Raw genomic sequence first — 21,734 nt, forward strand, 5'->3', positions numbered from 1 at the left:
ACACTGTACCTGTAAGGTCTTATTCTTTCCCAGTTGGACAGTCTTGCTGACATCATGATAGAGGAAGAAAAATTTAGTAATAGAGTCGAAGAAATAGCTCTGAGTCTTCTAAATATATTTTCTTCCAGATCTACTTTGCTTGTTAGATGTGAGTGAGTTGGAGGGAGAGGAGGGGGAGGGAGAAGAGGAGAAGAAGAAGAGAGAGAGGAGAGAGAGTGTGTGAGTGTGTGTGTTTTGTGGCCTTTGGTGCTTTAAGGTACCAGCATGTATCTGACCTTGGTTAGAGAAGTTTGTGTATAAGGAAAGAAGAGAAAAATGTAGTGAATATGTCTGATGTTCACGCTCCTTCTTGTTGTTAACAAGCCTCACAAGGACACCAAGTCTCACCTGCCTGATTCTTTCCAAGAGAAAAGAATCTTTCTTTTCCTTGGATAAAGGATAGTATGTGTTAAAAAAGTAAAATTGTGCAGCTCCACCACCCAGTGTTAATTGACTTAACTTGAAATGTGTCTTCTGAACATAATTCCTGTTCTTTTATTTATTTGTTTTTAAACATTAAGTTTGGGATCTTAGGGCTGGGACCAAGGACAGCAGGTGAGGCATATGTTCTGTATGCATAACTCCTAGTTCCATTTCGGCACCACACCACATATGGCCCCTCAAACACTGCCAGGAGTGATCCTTGACCACAGCTGGTGTTGGTTCAGAAACAAAAACAAGACAAACAAAACTGTAGTCATCTCTTATTATGCAGATACACAAAATTGTTTAAGCAGCACAGGCAAATGAATCAACTGCCATTATCTGCTTTATATTACATGAACTAAAAATGGACTTGAGAAGGATGGAATATAAAACCTGAAACCATAAATCTCTTGGCGGAAAATTTAAGTAAGGTCTAATTTTTGACAAAATTTCTGACAAAAATTTGACAAAGTTTTGACGTTGGCCTGAAAGAGATTTTCTTGTGTCAAGGTAACATGACTTAGTTATGGGAAAAAACCTTGGTATTTTGGTAACCCAAGGGAATGAGGTTAAGTGACATAATTCAGACAAAAATAGGCAAGTAGCATATGAACTCACTTACATAAGGAATCTTAAAGCAAACCATGCAGATTCAAAATATAGTATGATTGCTGGAGGCTGTAGGATTGTAGGCTGGTGAAAGCGGAAATTCTTCAAGTTAACTTGACTAACAGATGCAAATCAGAATAACTATAATGATCTGATGGATGGTAACTAGAATTACTATGATGTTTATTTTATGTTATATTTTTGAAACTCCTATAATCTTGTATGTCAGCTATGTCTCAAAAATATATTTATATATAATATGTAAATAATATAATGTAAAATATAAATAATATAATATTTAATATATTTTATTTGATGAAAATTCAAAGGGCTGGAATACAATCTTTGCAATGCTCGTCCTGGATTCGCTCTCTGGCATCACATAGTCCCCCAAATAATGCTAGTTGTCACCCTGGTGTATCTAAACAGTCCATTGCTCACAGAAGTGAGTTTATCAACATGATGCCTACCTGACGAGCATGCACCAACTTAATTCCTGGTCCCACCCTACATGCTGAGTATAATCCCAGCAGCATGCTTTGATGTACAACAGCAAAAAGTGCACGCATATCTGTGTACCATGACCAGTGTGTGAGCATCGTAATCAACTATGTGTGACCCTCTATTATAGCAAAGGGCAGGGCAGGAGGAATAGATAAACACATGCTTTCTTGTCTTTTTTTTTTTTTTAACTCCTATAAGCTATTTGTTGCATATGTTTCCCACATATTGTTAGGTACATTATCCTGAAACATAATGCCTTCATCCTAAAATGTCAGAAACCCCAATATTCATTTTTTTTTTTTTTAGTTTTTGGGTCACACCCAGTGGTGTTCAGGGGTTACTCCTGGCTGTCTGCTCAGAAATAGCTCCTGGCAGGCACGGGGGACCATATGGGACACCGGGATTCGAACCAACCACCTTTGGTCCTGGATCAGCTGCTTGCAAGGCAAACGCCGCTGTGCTATCTCTCTGGGCCCAGAAACCCCAATATTTATAATAATTTTTGAGTAGCCCCCAGCAGTCCTCAGGGGGATTTGCTCCTGATTCTGTGCTCAGAAATTACTCCTGAACGCTGTGGGGGATCAAACCAGGGTCATCTGCATAGAAGGTACCCACTACCTCTACTGCGTACAAGGCACGCCCTACCCACTGTACTATTATTCTGGCCCCTCATTCTTCTAAGAAATATATATAAGATGTACCTATAACTTCTTTTGGCTGTAATTCTTTAAAGAACAATAATAACAAAAGTGATGTAAAATCTTCAGTGAGATGTTAGGATTAAATTACATTTTATCGAAAATATATATGATCTGGTGTGATACAGCAATAATCCATTCAACATCTAGATCTGGTCTCTTTAGGAAGGTCTGATCATTTATAGGTTGAGACTATAAAATTCACAAAGGTGGTGCTGGGGCAATAGATAATACAGTGGATAGGCCACTTACCTTGCATGCAGCAGCTGGCCAAAGTTTGGTCCCTGGCACCTCCTATGGTCATTCGAGCCTGCCAGCTGTGATCCTGAGTGCATAATCAGGAGAAAGCTTTGAGCACAACTGGGTGTGGCCCAAAAAGAGGAAAAATGACCAAGGCAGAAAGATCAGTATTGTCTTTGTGAAGTGTCTTAGTGTATTTTGACTCTTAGTTCTTGGTATTTGTGTGTGCAGTTATGTGTTTGAGGCCTTCACTGGAAGAGCTCAGGGCTTGCTCTTGACTTTGTGCCTAGACTCCTGGTGGTACTTGGGGAATCACATATGGTGCCAGGAATTAAAATCAGGTCAACCCTCTTCGAGGCAACTGTTTTCCTTGCTGCACTCTCTCTCTGGCTCCTCAGCTTTTAGCTTAAGGTCTGAAGTATAATGTTGGTTTCAGGAATTCTTAGTTGACTGGCACACTTGATTGTATCACTAAAACTTTTGGGGGGACTTTACGTAATCTTTAGAATAAATTTGCTCTGTGGTTATGGTACTGATGCCCCTTGTAAACAAACATTGTCCACAGTGTTAAAAGTATTGTTCTTGCTATTACCTTCGTGGTCTGCTGAATCCTCTCTTTATGTTTGAGATCATGTGGAATCTTTCTGAGCATTTACATACTTGTGCCTTTTTGTCTTGGAATTCCCAGATCTGAATGTTTAGTCATATACTTTCTGGAGCCTCAGCTGCCAAAGAAGGGGCCCTGTGAAGTGAACCTCAACTTTTCTTCCTCTAAAGCAGGGGTCTCAAACTCAATTTACCTGGGGGGTGCAGGAGGCAAAGTCGGGGTGATCCTTGAGTGCAAAGTCAGTGGTAAGCCTTGAACATTGGGGTGTGTGACCCAAACAACTAAAACAAAACAAAACAAAAAAAAGATTCCTCTAGGACAGGGCCACAAAATGTTGTACGGAGGACCACACGGCCCGCGGGCCACGAGTTTGAGACCTCTGCTAAAGCTTTCATGCTGATGACTCATGTTAAATCTAGATTTTTTTTTTCGGGCCACACCCATTTGATGCTCAGGGGTTACTCCTGGCTAAGCGCTCAGAAATTGCCCCTAGCTTGGGGGGACCATATGGGACGCTGGGGGATCGAATCGCGGTCCTTCCTTGGCTAGTGCTTGCAAGGCAGACACCTTACCTCTAGCGCCACCTCACCGGCCCCTAAATCTAGATTTTATTCCTTGGTTAGTTTCTGAGCTGAGACCAGATTGGCTTCTTGTAGTTCATTAGACATGTGACCCAGAACTGTGGCAGCCTAGTCCTTCATCTCCTCCATGCTCCTCATTTAGATGCCAGTTGCAGTAGAAGAAGAGCTGGTGAAGAAGGGCATATAACTCTCCATTCAGTTTTAGGACAGAAAATACACTGACCAGCCTCTGAGGCACGGACCTCACTTTCCACATGGAATCTCTTTGATTCCTTGCTTCAGTGATCTTTGTTTGAGTTAAAAGACCATTTAATTTGGGGGCCAGAGCTATAGCACAGTAGGTAGCACATTTACCGTGCATGTGGCTGACAATGCTCGTTGGACCTGGCTGACCCTGGTGTTGAGATCAATCCAGGATTAGACATGTGCTATGCAAGTGCCTTAATCCCTGTACTATCTCTCTGGCCTCGATCTAACCTAGTTTAATGTCATGTTTTTGTTTTTCTGGGTTTTTTTGGAAATATTTTTGGGGAGTCCATTCTGAGGCCTTGTAATTGATACCCCCTGAAGTCCTGGACTTGATCTCCAACACCAAAATGAAAATAAAACCATCTTGGGACCGGAGAGATAGCATGGAGATAGGGCATTTGCCTTGCCTGCAGAAGGATGGTGGTTCGAATCCCAGCATCTCATATGGTCCCCGAGCCTGCCAGGAGCGATTTCTGAGTGTAGAGCCAGGAGTAACCCCTAAGTGCTGCCGGATGTGACCCAAAAACCAAAAAAAAAAAAAAAAATCTCTCAAGTATATTTTATCTACATGTGTATTTAAAAGTGCTAAACACAAAAAAAATTAAAAAAAAAAGTGCTAAACACAAAAGTGAGCTTTATAATTTATTTTTAATGTAAAGCACTGTGATGTCAATGCAGAAAAAGCATATTCCTATGTTCATTGCAGCACTATTCACAATAGCCAGAGTCTGGAAAAAATCCAAGTGCCCAAGAACAGATGAGTGGATAAAGGGACTGTGGTACATCTACACAGTGGAATACTACACAACTGTTAGGAATAAAAGTCATGGGATTTACGTATACTTGGATGAATATGGAGAGTATTAAGCTCAGTGAAATGATGCAGAGGGAGAGGATAGACATAGGATGATCACACTCATTTGTGGGATAGAAGGGAAGATAGAAGATGATAATATCCAAGTGGTGGGAAACTTAGCACACATAGTGGGGGAGGGGGACTCAGGAAACAGAGCATTTGACAATGCTAGTTGCACAAGAACTGGGTGCTGAAAGGACATAAAGGGGATATGCATGATACCTTTTCAATGACGATACTGCAAATCACAGTGTCTCAAAGGGACAGAGAGAGCGCGAGAGAGAGAGAGAGAGAGAGAGAGAGAGAGACAGAGAGAGAGAGAGAGAGAGCGAGTGAGAGATGGCTATCATAGAAGCATAAAGGTAGAGACAGTCAGTTGTGCCGAGGGTGGGGGAAATGGAACATTGGTGGTAGGAAATGTGCAATAGTGCAGGTATTGGACATGGTATGACTGAAACTCAATCATGAACTCTGTCTCACAGTGACTCAATTAAAAATTATAAAAATAGTAAAGAACTGTGATTTACAAACTTAACGATAATTGAGTCTTAAGCATACTACCATAAATAAATTATAAAGCACACTCTTGTGTTTAGCACTTTTGAATAAACACTGTAGATATTCCAACACCAATCCCACCATCAGTGCCAACTCCCTCTCCTAGTGCGCTCATGTTCTCCCTCCTGCCTCTCCCAATCTGCCTGCCACTTGACAGGCACATCCCAAAGTTAGGTTGTTTGTATTTTGGATTTCCAGTTTTCAGTGTTGTGTCTGTAACTATGCCACTCTCCACACCATCAGTATAACCAAAGTCCCAACTTTGGTTTCCCTCTTACTTCCCTTTCTCGTCTTCTTTCCTTGTGCTTCGATTTCTTTCCTTCTCTATTGTTTCCTTCCGAGACTCTGAAGTCAAGCATGCTCTAGGTATCCCCATTTACTACATACATTTCATCATCCAGTTATTTTATATATCAGAGATAAGTGAGATCACCCTGTGGTGTTCTTCTGGTTTATTTCACTCAACATAATCTTTTGGTTGTAACAAGGTTGTAACACATTGTATGATTTCCTTATTCCTTTCAGCTGTGCAGTATTCCATTGTGCATATGTACCCTATCTTTCTAATCCACTCATCTGTGGTCAGACACTTGGGTTGATTCCCTGTCTTAGCTATTTTACTAAGTGCAGCAATGAATAAGGGTTTGCAGACTTCCTTTTAAATGAATGTTTTTAAGTCCTGGACGTAAATACCCAGAAGTGGAAATGCTGGGTCCTCTGGCAGATCAATTCTAAGTTTACTGAGGACTCTCCGTACTATTTTCAACAGTAGTTGAACCAGTTAACATGCCCACTAACAGTGCGACATTCCTTTTTTCTCCACATCCCTGACAGCACCCATAGTTTCTTAGGGGTTACTTCTGGCTCAGAACTCATCCCTGGCAAGCTCAGGGGACCACATAGGATTCCTGGGATCAAACCTGGGTCAGCCACATGCAAGGCAAATGCGCTACCTGCTGTGCTATCGCTCGGCCCATGTTCCTATTATTTTTGATAAGGGCCATTCTCGTTGATGTGAGTTGATATCTCATTGTTGTTTTGATTTGAATTACTCTAATGACAAGGTACTGAGCACTTTTTCATGTACCTATTGTCAATCTGCTTGTCTTCCTCTGAGACAATGTCTGTTCATTTCCTTTTGCCATTTTTGATAGGTTTTTGTTTTTGTTTTTGGGTCATACCCATCAATGGCATTCAGGGGTTACTCCTGGCCATTTGCTCAGAAATCCCTTCTGGCAGTCATGGGACCAAATGGGATGCCGGGATCTGAACCTCTGTCTGTCTTGGATCGGCTGCATGCAAGGCAAATGCCCTACCACTGTGTTATTTCTCTGGCCCGATATGTTTTTTTAATGTTTTAGTTGATCTTCATTAATCCTCCATGTCAAGCCTTTTATCTGTATGTTGAATGAAAATATTTTTTCCATTTTGTAAGCTGTCTTTTAGTGTTAGTCTGTGTTTCTTTTGCTATGTATAAGCTCTTTAATTTGATGTGTCTCATTTTTTTTATTTTGTTGCTTTTGCCCCTGGTGTCAGATCATTGAAGATGCCTTTGAGGTCCAAATCTTGGAGAGTCTATGTTTTCCTCAGTGTACCTTATAGTTTCTATAAAGAGATTCGATCTCAAGGGCTTTGATCCACTTTGAATTGACTTTTGTGTAAGTCGTGAGATATGCATCTAGTTTAGTTTTTAAGTTTTTTTGGGGGGAGGGTTTGGACCATTCTTGGTGGAGCTCAGGGGTTATTCCTAGATCTGTGCTCAGAAGTCACTCCTGGCAGGCTCAGGGGACCATATGGGATACTGGAGATCAAACCCAGGTAGGCTGCATGCAAGGCAAATTCCCTGCTCACTGGCTATTGTTCTGGCCCGTTGGTCATATTCTTACATCTTGTGATATACACAACAGCACATAAATCTAAGTTTTTCCACTTTGTGCTGACCATGGAGAATTCTAGTACTTGACAATATTTTGCTGAGATCGTATTAAATCTGGCTGCTTTGTGTTGCCTTTCAGAATCAAAGCCATAGAGAGTCCCAACAAAGAAGATGACACGCAATGGCTCACCTACTGGGTGGTGTACGGAGTGTTCAGCATCGCTGAGTTCTTCTCAGACCTCTTCCTCTCATGGTTCCCCTTCTACTACATGCTCAAGGTACGTGGGCTCTGTCCTGCTCTGCTCTGCTTCCTGGTGTCTGTCTCTGCATCTGTTTTTTTACTCTGGTATACAAGAAACAGAAGCTGTTTCCTGATGGCTGGTCCCTGGCTGAGTGTCGAATTATGTCTCACAGCCTTTGTATACTATTTTGGAAATAGTCTAAATAGTTCTCTGTTCACAGTGTCTTTGATAAGAACAAAGAGTGCAAATACTGTGATGAGGACTGTCATTTCCCTTGTGTGCCAAAAATTTGTATTAGTGCACTGATTCCCATATTTAGTGTGAAAATATTGTAAAGTTCGGCAGGTCATCAACCACCACAGAGGTGAGCTGGCATCTTATTTTTGGGAGAAAAAATACTAATATTTCATGTTCATTTGGACAAGGAATATGTGATAAGGGCTTTCTGCTGCCAAGGGTAGCCTTGGTCCTTTTGAAGCACTGTCAGGTGTGGTTTCAGTGACCCCAGAACTGCCAGGCCTGGACAGCACCGAAGCAGGATTAAGCACTGGATGAGGCAAGAATCCCTAGAAATGCCCCCAGAATTCTTTTAGCAATGCTCTCATTCTCTTCTGGCTGATCTAGGTTTGAGCTGGCATCCCTTATGGTCCCCTGAGCTTGCCAGGAGTAAATTTTGAGTGCAGAGCCAGGAGTAACCCCTGAAAGTAAAATACAGGTGCTTATTTAGATGCTTCTAGATCCAGGGGATACTTTGGGAATGAAACAAAATCCTGCTCCATTGTTTACATTGCTTACATCTTTGTGTTTTGGAACTATGGTTTTTTGTTCGTTTGGTGATGCTCCTGACTCTGCACCCAGAATGCTCCTGGCAGGCTTGGGGGTCCAAATGGTTTTCTGGGGATTGAACCTAGATTGATCCTGGTCTGGATGCTTGTAAGACAAACACTTTACCGCTGTGCTCTCACTCTGACCCTGGAACTGTTTTAGATAAAGAAGAAAATTCTGGCATTTGTGACCCTGCCAGAGAGTCTGTGTGGTACATGAATATACATATATAACTGATTCTGGTGTCTTATAAGGTCATGGATTGTATATAATTCTGTCTTACTGTTTTTCAGTTGATACTATGCTCTGAATATTGTCACTATTGCTTTGGCAGTATGGGTGCCAAACAGTGCTCAAGGGTCTTAGGAGGTTATCCTGGCAATACGTAGCCTAGTGTGTGGGCCTACTCATTCAGTGCTCAGACCCAGAAGTTCTGTGAGGTCATGCAGTGCCAGCGTCCAGTTTGGGGGTAGTGCAAGTACTTTAGCCCTTGTTCTACCTCCCTGCCCTCACTAGTCTGTGGTTGGTAATTCAGCCACTCCTCCACTGATGGCATTTAGATCAGTCTTGGTATTATAATGAATCGTCAATGATGTCATTGTGCAGCCTTGCCTTCATCAAATCATTTATCAGACTTATTTTTAGAACAGATGAAACTCTGGCCAGTATCTTTTCTGACCTAGATGTCACCTATAGTTTTCATCCAGCATTTTGAGAGGTAGCATAACATTTCCCTTTCTTGTAGGAGGCAGTAGAAGATAGGAAAAACTTCTCCTCCTTGTTTTTTTCTTAACTTCTATTTGTACATAAAAAGCAGTTACCAGCCGGAATGGTGGTGCAAGCGGCAAGGCATTTGTCTTGCACACACTAACTAGGACAGACTGCAGTTCGATCCCCGGCGTCCCCTATGGTCCCCTGAGCCCGGAGCAGATTCTGAGAGCGTGGCCAGGAATAGCCCCTGAGGTCACAGGTGTGGCCCAAAGAAGCAAAACGAAAAAAAAAAGTCACCATTCCAGAGGGCAAGAGGGAGAATTTGGCTCTTTGCAAAGACTTCCTAAGTCATTCTCTGTGTGAATAATGGCTGCGTATCAGGAGAGTAGTGCTAGGATCAAATTTTATGATTCTGGGGCCAGAGTAGTAGCGCAGTGGTAGGGCGTTTGCCTCGCATGCGACTGACCCAGGACGAACCTCAGTTCGATCCTCAGTGTCCCATATACTCCCCCAAGCCAGGAGTGATTTCTGAGCACATAGCCAGGAGGAACCCCTGAGCGTCACTGGTGTAGCCCAAGATCAAAAAAAAAAAAAAAATTATGGGGGCTGGAGAGATAGCATGGAGGTAAGGCATTTGCCTTGCGTCCAGAAGAACAGTGGTTCGAATCCCGGCATCCCCTGTGCCTGCCAGGGCTGATTCCTGAGCGTAGAGCCAGGAGTGGCCCCTGAGTGCTGCCGGGTGTGATCCAAAAACCAAAAAAAAAAAAATTATGATTCCGATTTTCACTTCTGTGTAATAAATTGTGTATGTTAAGCATATTCCTATCTGTTTGTTTTTTGGAGTGTACCCAGTGATGTTCAGGGGTTACTTTTGGCTCTGTGCTCAGGGGTCACTCCTTGCAGGATTTAGGGGACCATATGTGGTGCTGGGGATCACTGTACTGTCTCTAGTCCCTCTTTGAAGACTCTTCTAAGGGCACAGTAACGGGGACAAGATGATTTGGTCTATTACCATGTCAGACCCAGAGCTGGTGTTAGTCCCAAGAGCTCACTGTGTTCTGAGCTGCGGTAAAGATCAGGGTTTGTGTTGCTAAGGCATAGGCCACATGCAGAATTCAGCGCAGTCCTGGGCTGTATGATAGCTGTGCGCTCTGAGGCAAGGAGGGGTGTATGAGCTGGTGACAGTATTACCTTGAGAGTTGAATAGTAATTAACTTTACTTTTACTACAAAAATGATGTCATTTGAGAGCTGGGAAACACTTAAGGATGTGGATTGAGAGCAGTAATTAATTACTGTCTCAAGACAATAGCAAGAGAGACCTGGAAAGAACTAAGTTACCTGTCTGGAGGGCACCTGCCAGTGCAGAGGTGAAAAAAGGAGATAGTTGATTCTGGTGCTCTCTGTTGCCTTATATTGTCCCATCCAGAAGAGATGAACAGATCCAGTTTTCTGGATTGCCTAAAGCTAAATATTGACATGGCCCAATAACATTTTTGAGATTTGCAGAGCTGGGTACTACTCCTGGCTGCCACCACTGCTCTGTTACTAGGAATTACACCTCGAAGTCTCATTTGTTCATGCTACAGAAGAGAAAGTTCACTTTTAGAGAGGTTGCTTGGCTTTCATCCTGAAAGTATCATCTATTTCACATGGTCGCTCATAGAGCTGGCATCTGCTTTTACATTATGAAAACATTTGTGTGGCACTGGAAGCATAGTATAGCAGGTAAGACATTTTCCCTTCACGTGGCTAGCCCAAGTTCTATTCATGGCATCTCCTCTGGGCCCCTGATCATTTCCAGGAGTGATTCCTAAGTGCCGGAAGTGGCCCCCCTCAAAAAAAAAAGTGAAATCAAACATTTCATTTAGAAACACCAACCAACAATTTCCTAAGTAGTAAGAAAAATATATATCTCTGTGTAACTAATATATTTAGAAGCTAAATGATGTTGTATGCTAAAAACAGTCCCGATAGTTCTTGCTATCTTACTGTCCTGGTAGTTCTCCTGCTTGCTGAGCTCAGGTCTGTGTGTGCAGTGGGGACCATATGTACCCTAAGAGCCCACTTGTGCCCTTCATAGCTCCACTCATACTCTACTAGCCCCACTCTCCAGACTATGCACTGGATGAGTTAACTCAGAATGTAATTTTCTTTTCCTGCACAGCATTTTGCTTAAATTGCTATAGTGTTATGGGACTGTTGAGTATTTCCTAGGTATGCAGCCACTGGAAAAATAAAATGTGAAAACTTGGGTATTGAAAAGCAAAGATGTTCCACAGTTCAGGGGACAGAGATGGTCTGCCTGTTATTTGGTTGGCTCTCAGTAGCGGAAATGAAATCTAAACTCTGAGAGAAGCACTTACTTGTCTACTTTGGGTTCAGATATATTGTAGCTCAGAAAACCAAGGTTCCTTCTGGCAGAGGTTTTTATTCTTCGTCGGGCAGGGGAAGGTTTCTGGGTCTGGTGGAACCATAAGGGGCTGAGGAATTGGGCCCAGGCCTCCAGCATTCAGAGCACATGCACAGCCTGTTTAGCTGCCTGTTGGCCCTCTGGCAACCCCTTCTAGTTCTCTCAGCTGCACTCAGAGGGGCGAGGACCGAGCAAGGAGGGAGTAGTGATAGACTTGCCGGGAGACCTGGGTTTGTCAGGAATGGGCCAAGCCGTCTCAGCCTCTGGGAACATTGCAGATGGTCATTGTTGCTGACTCTACTGTAGTATATTTTGGTTGTATCTACTTGGAACTTTTACACACTAAAGTACACAGGTTTTTTTTTATAAAATTGTGTTCACTTTGCGTTGGGCCTCTTAAGCAGTGCTCAGGTCTGGGATACCCCCAGGGCACTTAGCTCCATCGTGCGGGTGGGCACAGTGCTCCTTGCACCACAGCGACAGGGATCGCCAGGCTACCCTTCTGTGGTCTTGAGAAGCCATTTGGTGCCAATGCCTTGATAAGGAAGCCCCGGCTTTCATCCCTGGCAGCAAGTACATGCCAGCCCTGCCTGGGTGACAGAGTTCTGGGAATGGTCCCCAGACATTGCTTATGAGGCCCAAACTTTCTAGAGGAATGTTGGGGGCTGGGGATTTCACCGCAGGGTTGCCAAGATTCTGTCAGGCATCTATCTACAAGACACTGGTGACTGAAACTACTGACTGAGTGCTTGCAGGTTTGCAAGGCGGGCACTGAAAGGCACACAAGATCCCGCCAGCCCTACTGTTTATTACTATTATTATTTTGATTTTTTGGTGCGCTGACACCTGAACATCTGGAGGTATTCAAGGCTTACTCCTAGCTCTGCAGACAGGGATCTCTCCTGGCAAAGCTTGGGGGACCATGTGGGGTGCTGGTGATTGAACCCAAGTTGGGCAAGTGCAAGACAAGCATTCTCCGTGTGTACTTACTGTTGGTCTGTCTCCCTGTTTATTATTTTTTCTGTCAAAAACGACCTGTCTTTTAAATAAGTTTAAGTTTGTTTCCGCTTTTGTATCTATTAACTTCTTTTTTGTTGTTGTTGTTTTTTTGGCCACACCCGGTGACGCTCAGGGGTTACTCTTGGCTATGCGCTCAGAAATTGCTCCTGGCTTGGGGGACCATATGGGACGCTGGGGGATCAAACCGTGTCTTAGGCTAGCACATGCAAGATAGACAACTTTACTGCTTAGCGCCGCTGCTCTGGCCCCTGTATCTATTAAATTCTGATTCATGTTTTTTTCCAGAGTTTAGACTCGAGATCATCTGAAGAGTAATCTATTGAGAACCTGGATTTTGTTTCCTCCTTTGCATACAATGGAAGTGCAGATGTACATTTCTCAGAGCAGACAGTTTAAGTTTGGCCTCTTTGGAGAACACTTAAAATTGTCTTAGGAGGGGCTGGAGCAGTGGTGCAAGCAGTAGGGCGTCTGCCTTGCACGCGCTAAGCTAGGATGGACCGTGGTTCTATCCCTTGGCGTCCCATATGGATTCCCCAACCCAGGAGTGATTTCTGAGCACAGAGCCAGGAGTGAGCCCTGAGTGTCACTGGATGTGGCCCAAAAACGAAAAAAAAAAAAAAAAAATGGTCTTAGGAAAAACATGGTTGAAAGAGTTATCTTAGAAAAACAGTGCCACTTCATGGTTCCTTGAATATATCTGTGGTCAGGAATCGTAAAGACAAAGATGATAAAGTTAAAGTTATAGCAAAAGAGGTTGAGAAGAGTTTAAGAAGTTGTAAGGATTTGGAATCTTTTTTTTTTTTTAATTATGAGAACAAAGATGCAAAGAAAGAGGACAAGGTAAAGTTACAGTGGAAGGACAATCACCCATAACATAATTCTCAGAAGAAGTCCCCTTGCTGATATCTTGATTTGGAATCTCAAGAGACATCTTGTTTCATTTCAGTTTGGACTAGCGGTGCAGGGAGGCCTGGGGCTGTCCACAGATGCTTGGTGGGCAGTGCAGACCAGGATTCCACGTGGGGATACAGCACAGAGCCACGCCCCAGGCCTCCCAGAATATCTCCTACTTGTTTGTTTATTCCCCTCGGTTGGGTGGAATTAGGTCCAGAAATGAAATGTGCGTATCTATGAAACTTCTTTGGGAGGTGAACATTTCACTTAGTTCCCTCTATTTTTGCTCATCACCTTTCAGGGCATAAACTTCATGGACAATGAAGTGCTGAGTTGTTATTTATTATTGGGATGAACAAGAACATCATTCTGGATCTGTAGTATGACAGTTCTTGTATTTCATTCTTTTTTCTCTTTCTTTCTTTTCTTTTCTTTTCTTTTCTTTTTTTTTTTTTGCGATGCTGGGACTTGAACCCAGAGCCTTTCACATGAAAGGTGGTGTTTTGCAGGAGAGCAGCCCCTTGTCCCTCTCAAATTTTGTAGTAAGAATTCACATGTTGGGCCTGGAGAGATAGCATAGCGGCGTTTGCCTTGCAAGCAGCCGATCCAGGACCAAAGGTGGCTGGTTCGAATCCCAGTGTCCCATATGGTCCCCGGTGCCTGCCAGGAGCTATTTCTGAGCAGACAGCCAGGATAACCCCTTAGCACCGCGGGGTGTGACCCAAAAACCAAAAAAAAAAAAAAAAAAAAAGAATTCACATGTTGGGCCAGAGCGATAGAACAGCAGTAGGGTGTTTGCCTTGCATGGGACGGACCTGGGTTCAATCCCCTGCATCCTATATGGTTCCTGAGCCAGCCAGGAGTAAGCCCTGAACATTGTCGGGTGTGGCCCGAAAACAAACAAACAAAATGAATTCACATGTCATTCCAGTATTTTTATTTTTCCCTTTTTCTTCACAATCTCAGATTCCCCACACACTGGCCCATTATTTTTTTTTTTTTTTTTTTTACCACCTAAGACAGCTGTACCTGTGGCTGCAGAAAGGACTGGAAACATGGTTGCAGAGAAGGAGGGTGCTAACATTGTGGAACCAGGCAGGGTCCCCTTCCCTCCCCTCCCCTCCCATCATACACACCCCTTCCTTCCACAGTGTGGCTTCCTGTTGTGGTGCATGGCCCCCAGCCCTGCCAACGGTGCTGATCTCTTGTACAAGCGGATCATCCGGCCCATTTTCCTGAAGCACGAGTCCCAGGTCGACAATGTAGTGAAAGACCTGAAGGACAAAGCCAAAGAGACTGCGGATACCATCACTAAAGAAGGTAAGACTGGGCTGGGGACCAGGGATCCCAGTGCTAGGCTATTTGCCTTGTAGGGTTCAATTCCCAGCTCGGAAAGAAGAAAAATAAAGATATGAAGGCATTTGCACACTTGGCCATGCTCAGGGGATATTCCTGGCTCTGCACTCAGTAAGTACTTTTGGCAGTGCTCAGTGGACTATATAGGATGCCAAGGATCGATCCTGGATTTACTGTTTACAAGGCAAGCACCTACCCTGAATAGAAGAATCCTGAGCTGAAGAGAATTGGGTAGAATGGGAAATATTTTCACTTTCCAGGGGTGGAGGGATCAAGAATTTCATTCTGGACATAATTTCAAGGTATCTTTTAGGAATTCTTTTTCCTTTTCTTTTCTTTTCTTTCTTTTTTTTGGGGGGGGGGGGTTTGGGTTTTGGGTCACACCCAGCAGCACTCAGGGATTCCTCCTGGCTCTACGCTCAGAAATCACTCCTGGCAGGCTCGGGGACCATATGGGATGCTGGGATTCGAACCATCATCCTTCTGCATGCAAGACAAATGTTCTACCTTCATGCTATCTCTCCGGCCCCAGGAATTCTTAATAGTTGGTGAAGAGTCCCTAGGATGTGGAAAAGGTGATGGAGTGTCTGAAGAAGGTGGTGGCATGCAGGAATACAGTTATTAGACAGAGGACTGACGAGTTAGGAGAGTGGAAGAATCATGGATAACTATGATCATGAAAATCCCCAATGACTAGAATAGGAATAGTGTTATAGACATAAAGATCAAAGATGACTGGGACAGAATAGCTAGTGTGGGAATCAAGCATGATGCAAAATCCTGAGTCCTGGAAAGAGACACAGCCGTCCCCTGAGAAGGCACCAGCATGAGGCTGGCCAGAGTCCTGAAGAACTGAGCTCTGGGCAAAGTGTGTGGGATGTAGGGTTTCATTCCAGGTACAGTGTGGATTTGATACAGGAGTGCTCAGTGGTTTTAAATCTAGGACTTTTTGTTTTGTGGTTTCCTCCTGGCTTTATGTTGAGCAGATTACTCTGGGGGTGCTTGGGGATCCCAGTGGGCAAGGACCTGACCCTGTAGTGTCTCTCCTGCCCAGTATTCTGTGGTATAAAGGCTCTGGGAAACTAAAGGCCTGTGTTTACCTCACATGTGGCTGACCCAGGTTTGAGCCTCAGCATTCTATATGCCCCTGAGTGATTCCTGAGTGTAGAACTAGGGGAATCCTGAGTATGGCCAGGTGTGGCCCCAAACAAACACACAAAAACCACCCACCCACCCCCACCCCCCAAACACAAAGAAAGTTGAAGATTAGGGAGAACTGACTCAAAGGAGGTAAGCACCTCACTCTAGCTTACCTGGTCAGTTCTCAGCAGTCTTGTCCCTAGACCTCTCTGAGCTAGTCTACTGCAACGTTTTCTATAACTCCAAGTGTTCTCTCATTTGCAGTCTTCACATCCTGCTTTGCAATTGCTGGTTTATTTCTTTTTATATCTCTGGGCTTTGGGTCGCACCCCATGGTGTTCTTGGGCTACTCCAGGCACAGTGCTTCACGTATCATTCCCTCCTGTGTCCAGGGAGTTAGTTAGCCTGGGGTAATTCTTCTGTTCCTTCCTAGCCTTGGCTAGTTGCTTAGAAAGCATCCTCTAGTCATAAAATTTTTGTCAGTTTACCCACAGTTCTTAGCCTCTACTACTGGGTGAGATCAATACTCTAAAGTCCAATTCATTTTGATGTAGTATATTCCTCAGCAGAAGTGAGAATGAAAAAAAGTTAAGAGGAATTTATATGCTAACATAGTTTAGTCTTTCCTTAGTGTCTGGCCCCTCCAGTAAGTTAAGAGACTGTAACTTCATTTAAATCTTTCCAATTGTTTGACCGATTGGTGGAAACGGCTGGCTGCTGCTGTTCTCTGAGCTTCTTTTCAAACAGCTATAGCTGTTTGAGAACAACCGCACGCTGGCCTCCAGCTCCATCACAGAATAAATCCCCAGAGCATGTTCCAAGCCTCCCTCAGCAGTAAGGCTGTTTCTTAAACAAGGCATCTTCTGCCTCCTGGAATACTTGCGGCAGAGCCTTTGCATGAGAGGAAAGTAGTGGCACCTTAAGTGTGCTTGACTGTGAATGGAGCCTGAGGGCTAGGGCGTTGGTTGTCCTGCTCTGGCTGTCTCTAGGAGAGGTATATGGGTAGCCTGGCTGTTCCTTGAGAGGAAGGTATGAGACTCTAGATCGCCCAAAGGAAACCAAGGAACAGAGCACTTGAGGAAGCAAGATGTACTGCTGGGGGGTGGGGAAGGGGGGCGAGAGGCAGATGCCCTGCTCAGGGTGAGTCTTGTGGGCTGCTGCAGGGATTTTGCTCCAGGACCTGGGCTGTTAAGAGCCTTGTCCAGAGCCTGGAAACTAAGCCCTGACCACATGCCTCTGTTCCTCTTCCCACTCATCACTGAGGGCTCCTGGGAGCCACAGGCAGAGCCTGGAGCGAAACAACTTTCCTACTTTTCTCTCCCAATAGCCAAGAAAGCGGCTGTGAATTTACTGGGTGATGAGAAGAAAAGCACCTGAGCCCAAGGACCCGCCAGAGGACCCTGCAGCCACCCACCAGACCGCCCTTCCCGTCCTCTCCGAACCTTCCCCTTAGAGCTTGAGATTCCATTAGGGACGCGGGAGATCCTTTCAATAACTTTGCCTTGGAAACATTTGGTATATTAGAAAGAGTGTGTTGTCTGCTTACTGTAACTGTCAGTACCTAAGGAACATTTTAACTTAAACTTGTTGCAAGGGGCAATGTCCAAAGTATTAGAGAAAATGTTGCCTCTCAGTAGATAAAGACCATCCCAGACAAACTTGAGTGTAAATTCTCGTGGGGTTTGTGCTTCACCAGGTTCTATGCATGCATTCTCTCTCTGTATATTCTAGGGTACTCTGTGGTTCTGCTTCATGTGATGTACAACTTTATATGAAGTGTCTGTAATGTGTTTGTGCATACATGTAGGGAAATATTACTGTATCACTCACAATAGGGAGCGTCTGCCCCAAACTGAAAATCTCTCTTGCAGTGGGATCTGCTGGATCTTCAGGACGTTGACATAAATGAGTGGCAACAGGCAGTGAATGAGGTTGAATGCCATTGGACTGTGGCTTCTCAGGGCTGTCACAGCTGAATACCAGACACTCTGTGAAGCTGACGCTTCTGTGCCACATTTGTGAATCCCAGTTAGTTGGGGACCTCTTGCTCACTGCACTACTGTCTTGGCACCTTTGGAAAAGCTTGTCTTTGATCGTTATAAAATTACTAACATGTAACCATCTCTGATTTTACCTTCAAAGCAGAGTCACATGTTTTAGTCTTTTCTTAAAAAACAACAACAACAACAACAAAAACAAAACCTTAAGAACCCTGAGAGACTCCACTGATACTGGTTTATATGATTTCCAACTTCTTGCCCAGGAGACACCAGGCTCTAGGAGCATGTCTGGAAGGAAAATGCCAGCGGACTTTTTTTGTGAAGTCCTGCTGCCATCACCTTCCTTCTCTGGAAAAAAAGCTTTCTGTTGGTCAAACCAGGAGGTTAGGGCCAGACCAGAAGTAGTATAGCAGGGAGGGGTGGGTATTTGCCTTGCATGCAGCTGACAGGGCACCATATATGTTGCTCTGAGCACCTCAACAGTGATTCAGGAGTAACCCCTGAGCATTACTGGTTGTGGCCCCAAAACCAAACCCAAGACTTTCTAGGTTATCTGTCAAAATTATCTGTACACATTTGCATATATCACTTTATGCTTTCTTTTGATTTCACTACAGAGCAAAAAATGTTTAAAATGTTATTTCTAGGTTGATAAGCCAAATAGTTTATAGAGGCCTTGACAACTAGTCAGGCTAGGAGAAAAACTAAAGTTTTACCATCTATGTATTTCAGGGATCCTTCTCAATTAGATCAAAGAACAAAATAAATACATAACAAAACCAAATGTCCAACCTGTAAAAAAAAATAGTTAAGGCAATAGAGATGATCCTCTTTTATATAATATAATTATATAATTATGCTTCATGCCATAAAAAGGTTAACGATATCACAAGAAGCTATTACCAACCCACATAATATGAATTAGGGCATGAATTTTCTTGGACAATGATTCTAAGGCATTTTAGTGAGCTTACCTGAGGTGGAGAAATACTTTCAGAAAATTAAAGACAATTTATGTGGAGAAAAGTCTTGGGTTAAAAACAAAAATGAAAGGCAGCGGGAGATCTAGTAGTTTGCCTTTCATGCAGCTGACCCAGGTTTCAACCCCAACGCCACATATGGTTCCGCACGCCCTGCCAGCAATGATCCTGGAGCACAGACACATGTGGCCCACCCAAGTCCAAATAATATTTAAATAATGGAAAAGTACCTCTTAAAGTACTGGCATCCCCTCCCCTATAAAGTGTTATTTGACAAGTTTTATCTGAGTGTTATCTTCTGTGGGAACCAAAATTTATGATTCAGTGTACAGCAGGGGTCTCAAACTCAATTTACCTGCAGGCCGCAGGAGGCAAAGTCAGGGTAATCCTTGAATGCAAAGTCAGAAGAAAGCCTTGAACATTGGGGGGTGTGACCCAAACAACTAAAACAAAACAAAACAAAACAAAAAAAGATTCCTCTAGGGCAGGGGGCCACAAAATGTTGTACGGAGGGCCATTTGAGACCCCTGGTGTACAGTATATTGTCAGGCAAGAGGGAGGCAAAACTTCTTCCAGAATTGCTTATAGCCTAGTGGGACTAAAATTCCAATGAAGAAATCCAGCCAGAATGCAAATAAGGCCCCACAGCATTTTCCTCCCCTGCATTCTAGAAGAAACTTAAATGTTCTTGGCAGTCCAAATGTACATATTAATGACAGAGTTATGAGCTGGACAATTCTTAGTTTAGATTTCTCTGATACATTGTCATGGATAGTGTACTTAAAAAGTAGGCGGGAGCGACAGCACAGTGGGTAAGGCCTTCAGAATCCTACAGGAATCCGCCCACCCCCACACACTTGTAAGTCTTTTAGATCATTATTACTATAAGCTGGAGGTGCCATCTCAACAGCCTGAAGAAAATGATCATAGCCTTTAAAGTAAGTTATTGCTGATCCCACTTACCCTGAGGATGTCATGTGGCTACGGATGTAAATAAAACTCTGTTATCTCACTGCACTATTATGTCTTGTTTTATTTTGTGGAGTTAAAATGATAAAAGTCAATACAGAATGCTTTAAGAAAAATCTTTTACATAAACCCGGAACATACACATTTCTGGTTGTCACCAGACTTGGAATTCTCCCTTGGCACTTACTGTTTCTCAGGTCACAGTCCCTTAAGAAAATACCAGGGGCTGGGGAGTGCAGAAGTTTACTTTGCAGTGTATCAGATCCAGTTTGTTTCAGGCACCACCTGTGGTGCCTTGAGCCCCATCAGTCATGGTTCACCCATCCCCTAACCCCAGATATAACATATCAGCAAAAAGCATCTTGCAGTTTATTGGCACAAGGTTTATGTTTTCCTTTTTATTTTTAAATCTTAATTTAAACACCATAATTACAAACATGATTATAGTTGGGTTTCAGTCATAAAAAGAACATCCCCCTTCAGTGCAACATTTCCACAACCAGTGCCCCCATCTTTCTCCCCCCCACCCTCTGCTTGTATTCGAGACAGGTTTTCTACTCTCATTAACATTGCCATGGTACTTGTTAGGGTAGTTATTTCTCTAACTGCACTCTATGTGGTGAGCTTCACATCGTGAGCTGGTCCTTCTGGGCATGATTGCATTGATGTCTTATTTTTCTTAAAACCCATAGATGAGTGAGACTATTTTGTTTGTCTCTCTCTCCCTCTGGCTTATTTCACTCAGCTTAACAGTTTTCATGTCCATCCATGTATAGGAAAATTTCATGACTTCATCTCTCCTGACAGTTGCATACTATTCCACTGTGTTATGTAGCACAGTTTCTTTAGCCATTCATCTGTTGAAGGGCATCTTGGTGTTTCCAGAGTCTGGCTATTGTAAATAGCGCTGCAATGAATATAGGTGTGAGGATTTTTGTTTTGTGTTTTTGTGTTCCTAGGGAATATCCCTAGGAGTGGCATAACTGGATCATATGGGAGCTCAATTTCCAGTTTTTTGAGGAAGCTCCATATTGTTTTCCATAAGGGCTGGACTAGACAACATTCCCACCAGCAGTGAATGAGAGTTCCTTTCCACATCCCTGCCAGCACAGATTGTTCTTGTTCTTTGTGATAGCTGTCTTGATTAGCATCTCCCTGATGATTAGTGATGTGGAACATTTTTTCATGTGCACAAGGTTTAAAAAAATATTGGGGCCGGAGGGATAGTGCAGCGGTAGCATGGTTGTGGACCTCATAGCATGTTTGCCTTGCATGTGGCTAGCTCAGGACGAACCTCGGTTTGATCTCTGGCATCCCATATGGTCCCCCAAGCCAGGAACGATTTATGTCTTTATTTTTTTATTTTTTATTTTTTTGGTTTGTGACGCTCAGGGATTACTCCTGGCTATGCACTCAGAAATTGCCCCTGGCTTGGAGAACCACATTGTACACCAGGGGATCGAACCGTGGTCTGCCCTAGGTTAGTGTGTGCAAGGTAACTTTAGACTTTTATTTATTTTTATTTTATTTATTTTTATTTTTTTTATTTGAACACCTTGATTACATACATGATTGTGTTTGGGTTTCAGTCATGTAAAGAACACCCCCCATCACCAGTGCAACATTCCCATCACCAATGTCCCAAGTCTCCCTCCTCCCCACCCGACCCCCGCCTGTACTCTAAACAGGCTCTCCATTTCCCTCATACATTCTCATTATTAGGACAGTTCAAAATGTAGTTATTTCTCTAACTAAACTCATCACTCTTTGTGGTGAGCTTTCTGAGTAGACTTTTATTTAAAATACCTTATTTTCTGGTGTCTAAGATGACTTTTTAACTTATGAAAAACTTCTTAAAAGTCAGGGGTCAAGGCAGGAGAGATAGCACAGCAGTGTTTGCCTTGCAAGCAGCCGACCCAGAACCTAAGGTGGTTGGTTCGAA

General features: G+C 43.4%; 1 protein-coding gene across 1 annotated transcript in view; it reads left to right on the forward strand.

The window, feature by feature from the left end:
- REEP5 (receptor accessory protein 5) overlaps positions 1-19,104 on the forward strand; it is a 34,131-nt gene extending 15,027 nt beyond the window's left edge. The window contains exons 3-5 of the mRNA XM_049776099.1: positions 7,383-7,521; positions 14,499-14,667; positions 17,171-19,104. Of these exons, the coding sequence (XP_049632056.1) occupies positions 7,383-7,521; positions 14,499-14,667; positions 17,171-17,220 (358 nt within the window). The 3' untranslated portion in view covers positions 17,221-19,104. The remainder of the gene's footprint in view (positions 1-7,382; positions 7,522-14,498; positions 14,668-17,170) is intronic.
- Positions 19,105-21,734: the final 2,630 nt, after the last annotated feature.

The sequence above is a fragment of the Suncus etruscus genome, chromosome 6, assembly GCF_024139225.1.
Source record: "Suncus etruscus isolate mSunEtr1 chromosome 6, mSunEtr1.pri.cur, whole genome shotgun sequence".
Classification (NCBI taxonomy): domain Eukaryota; kingdom Metazoa; phylum Chordata; class Mammalia; order Eulipotyphla; family Soricidae; genus Suncus; species Suncus etruscus.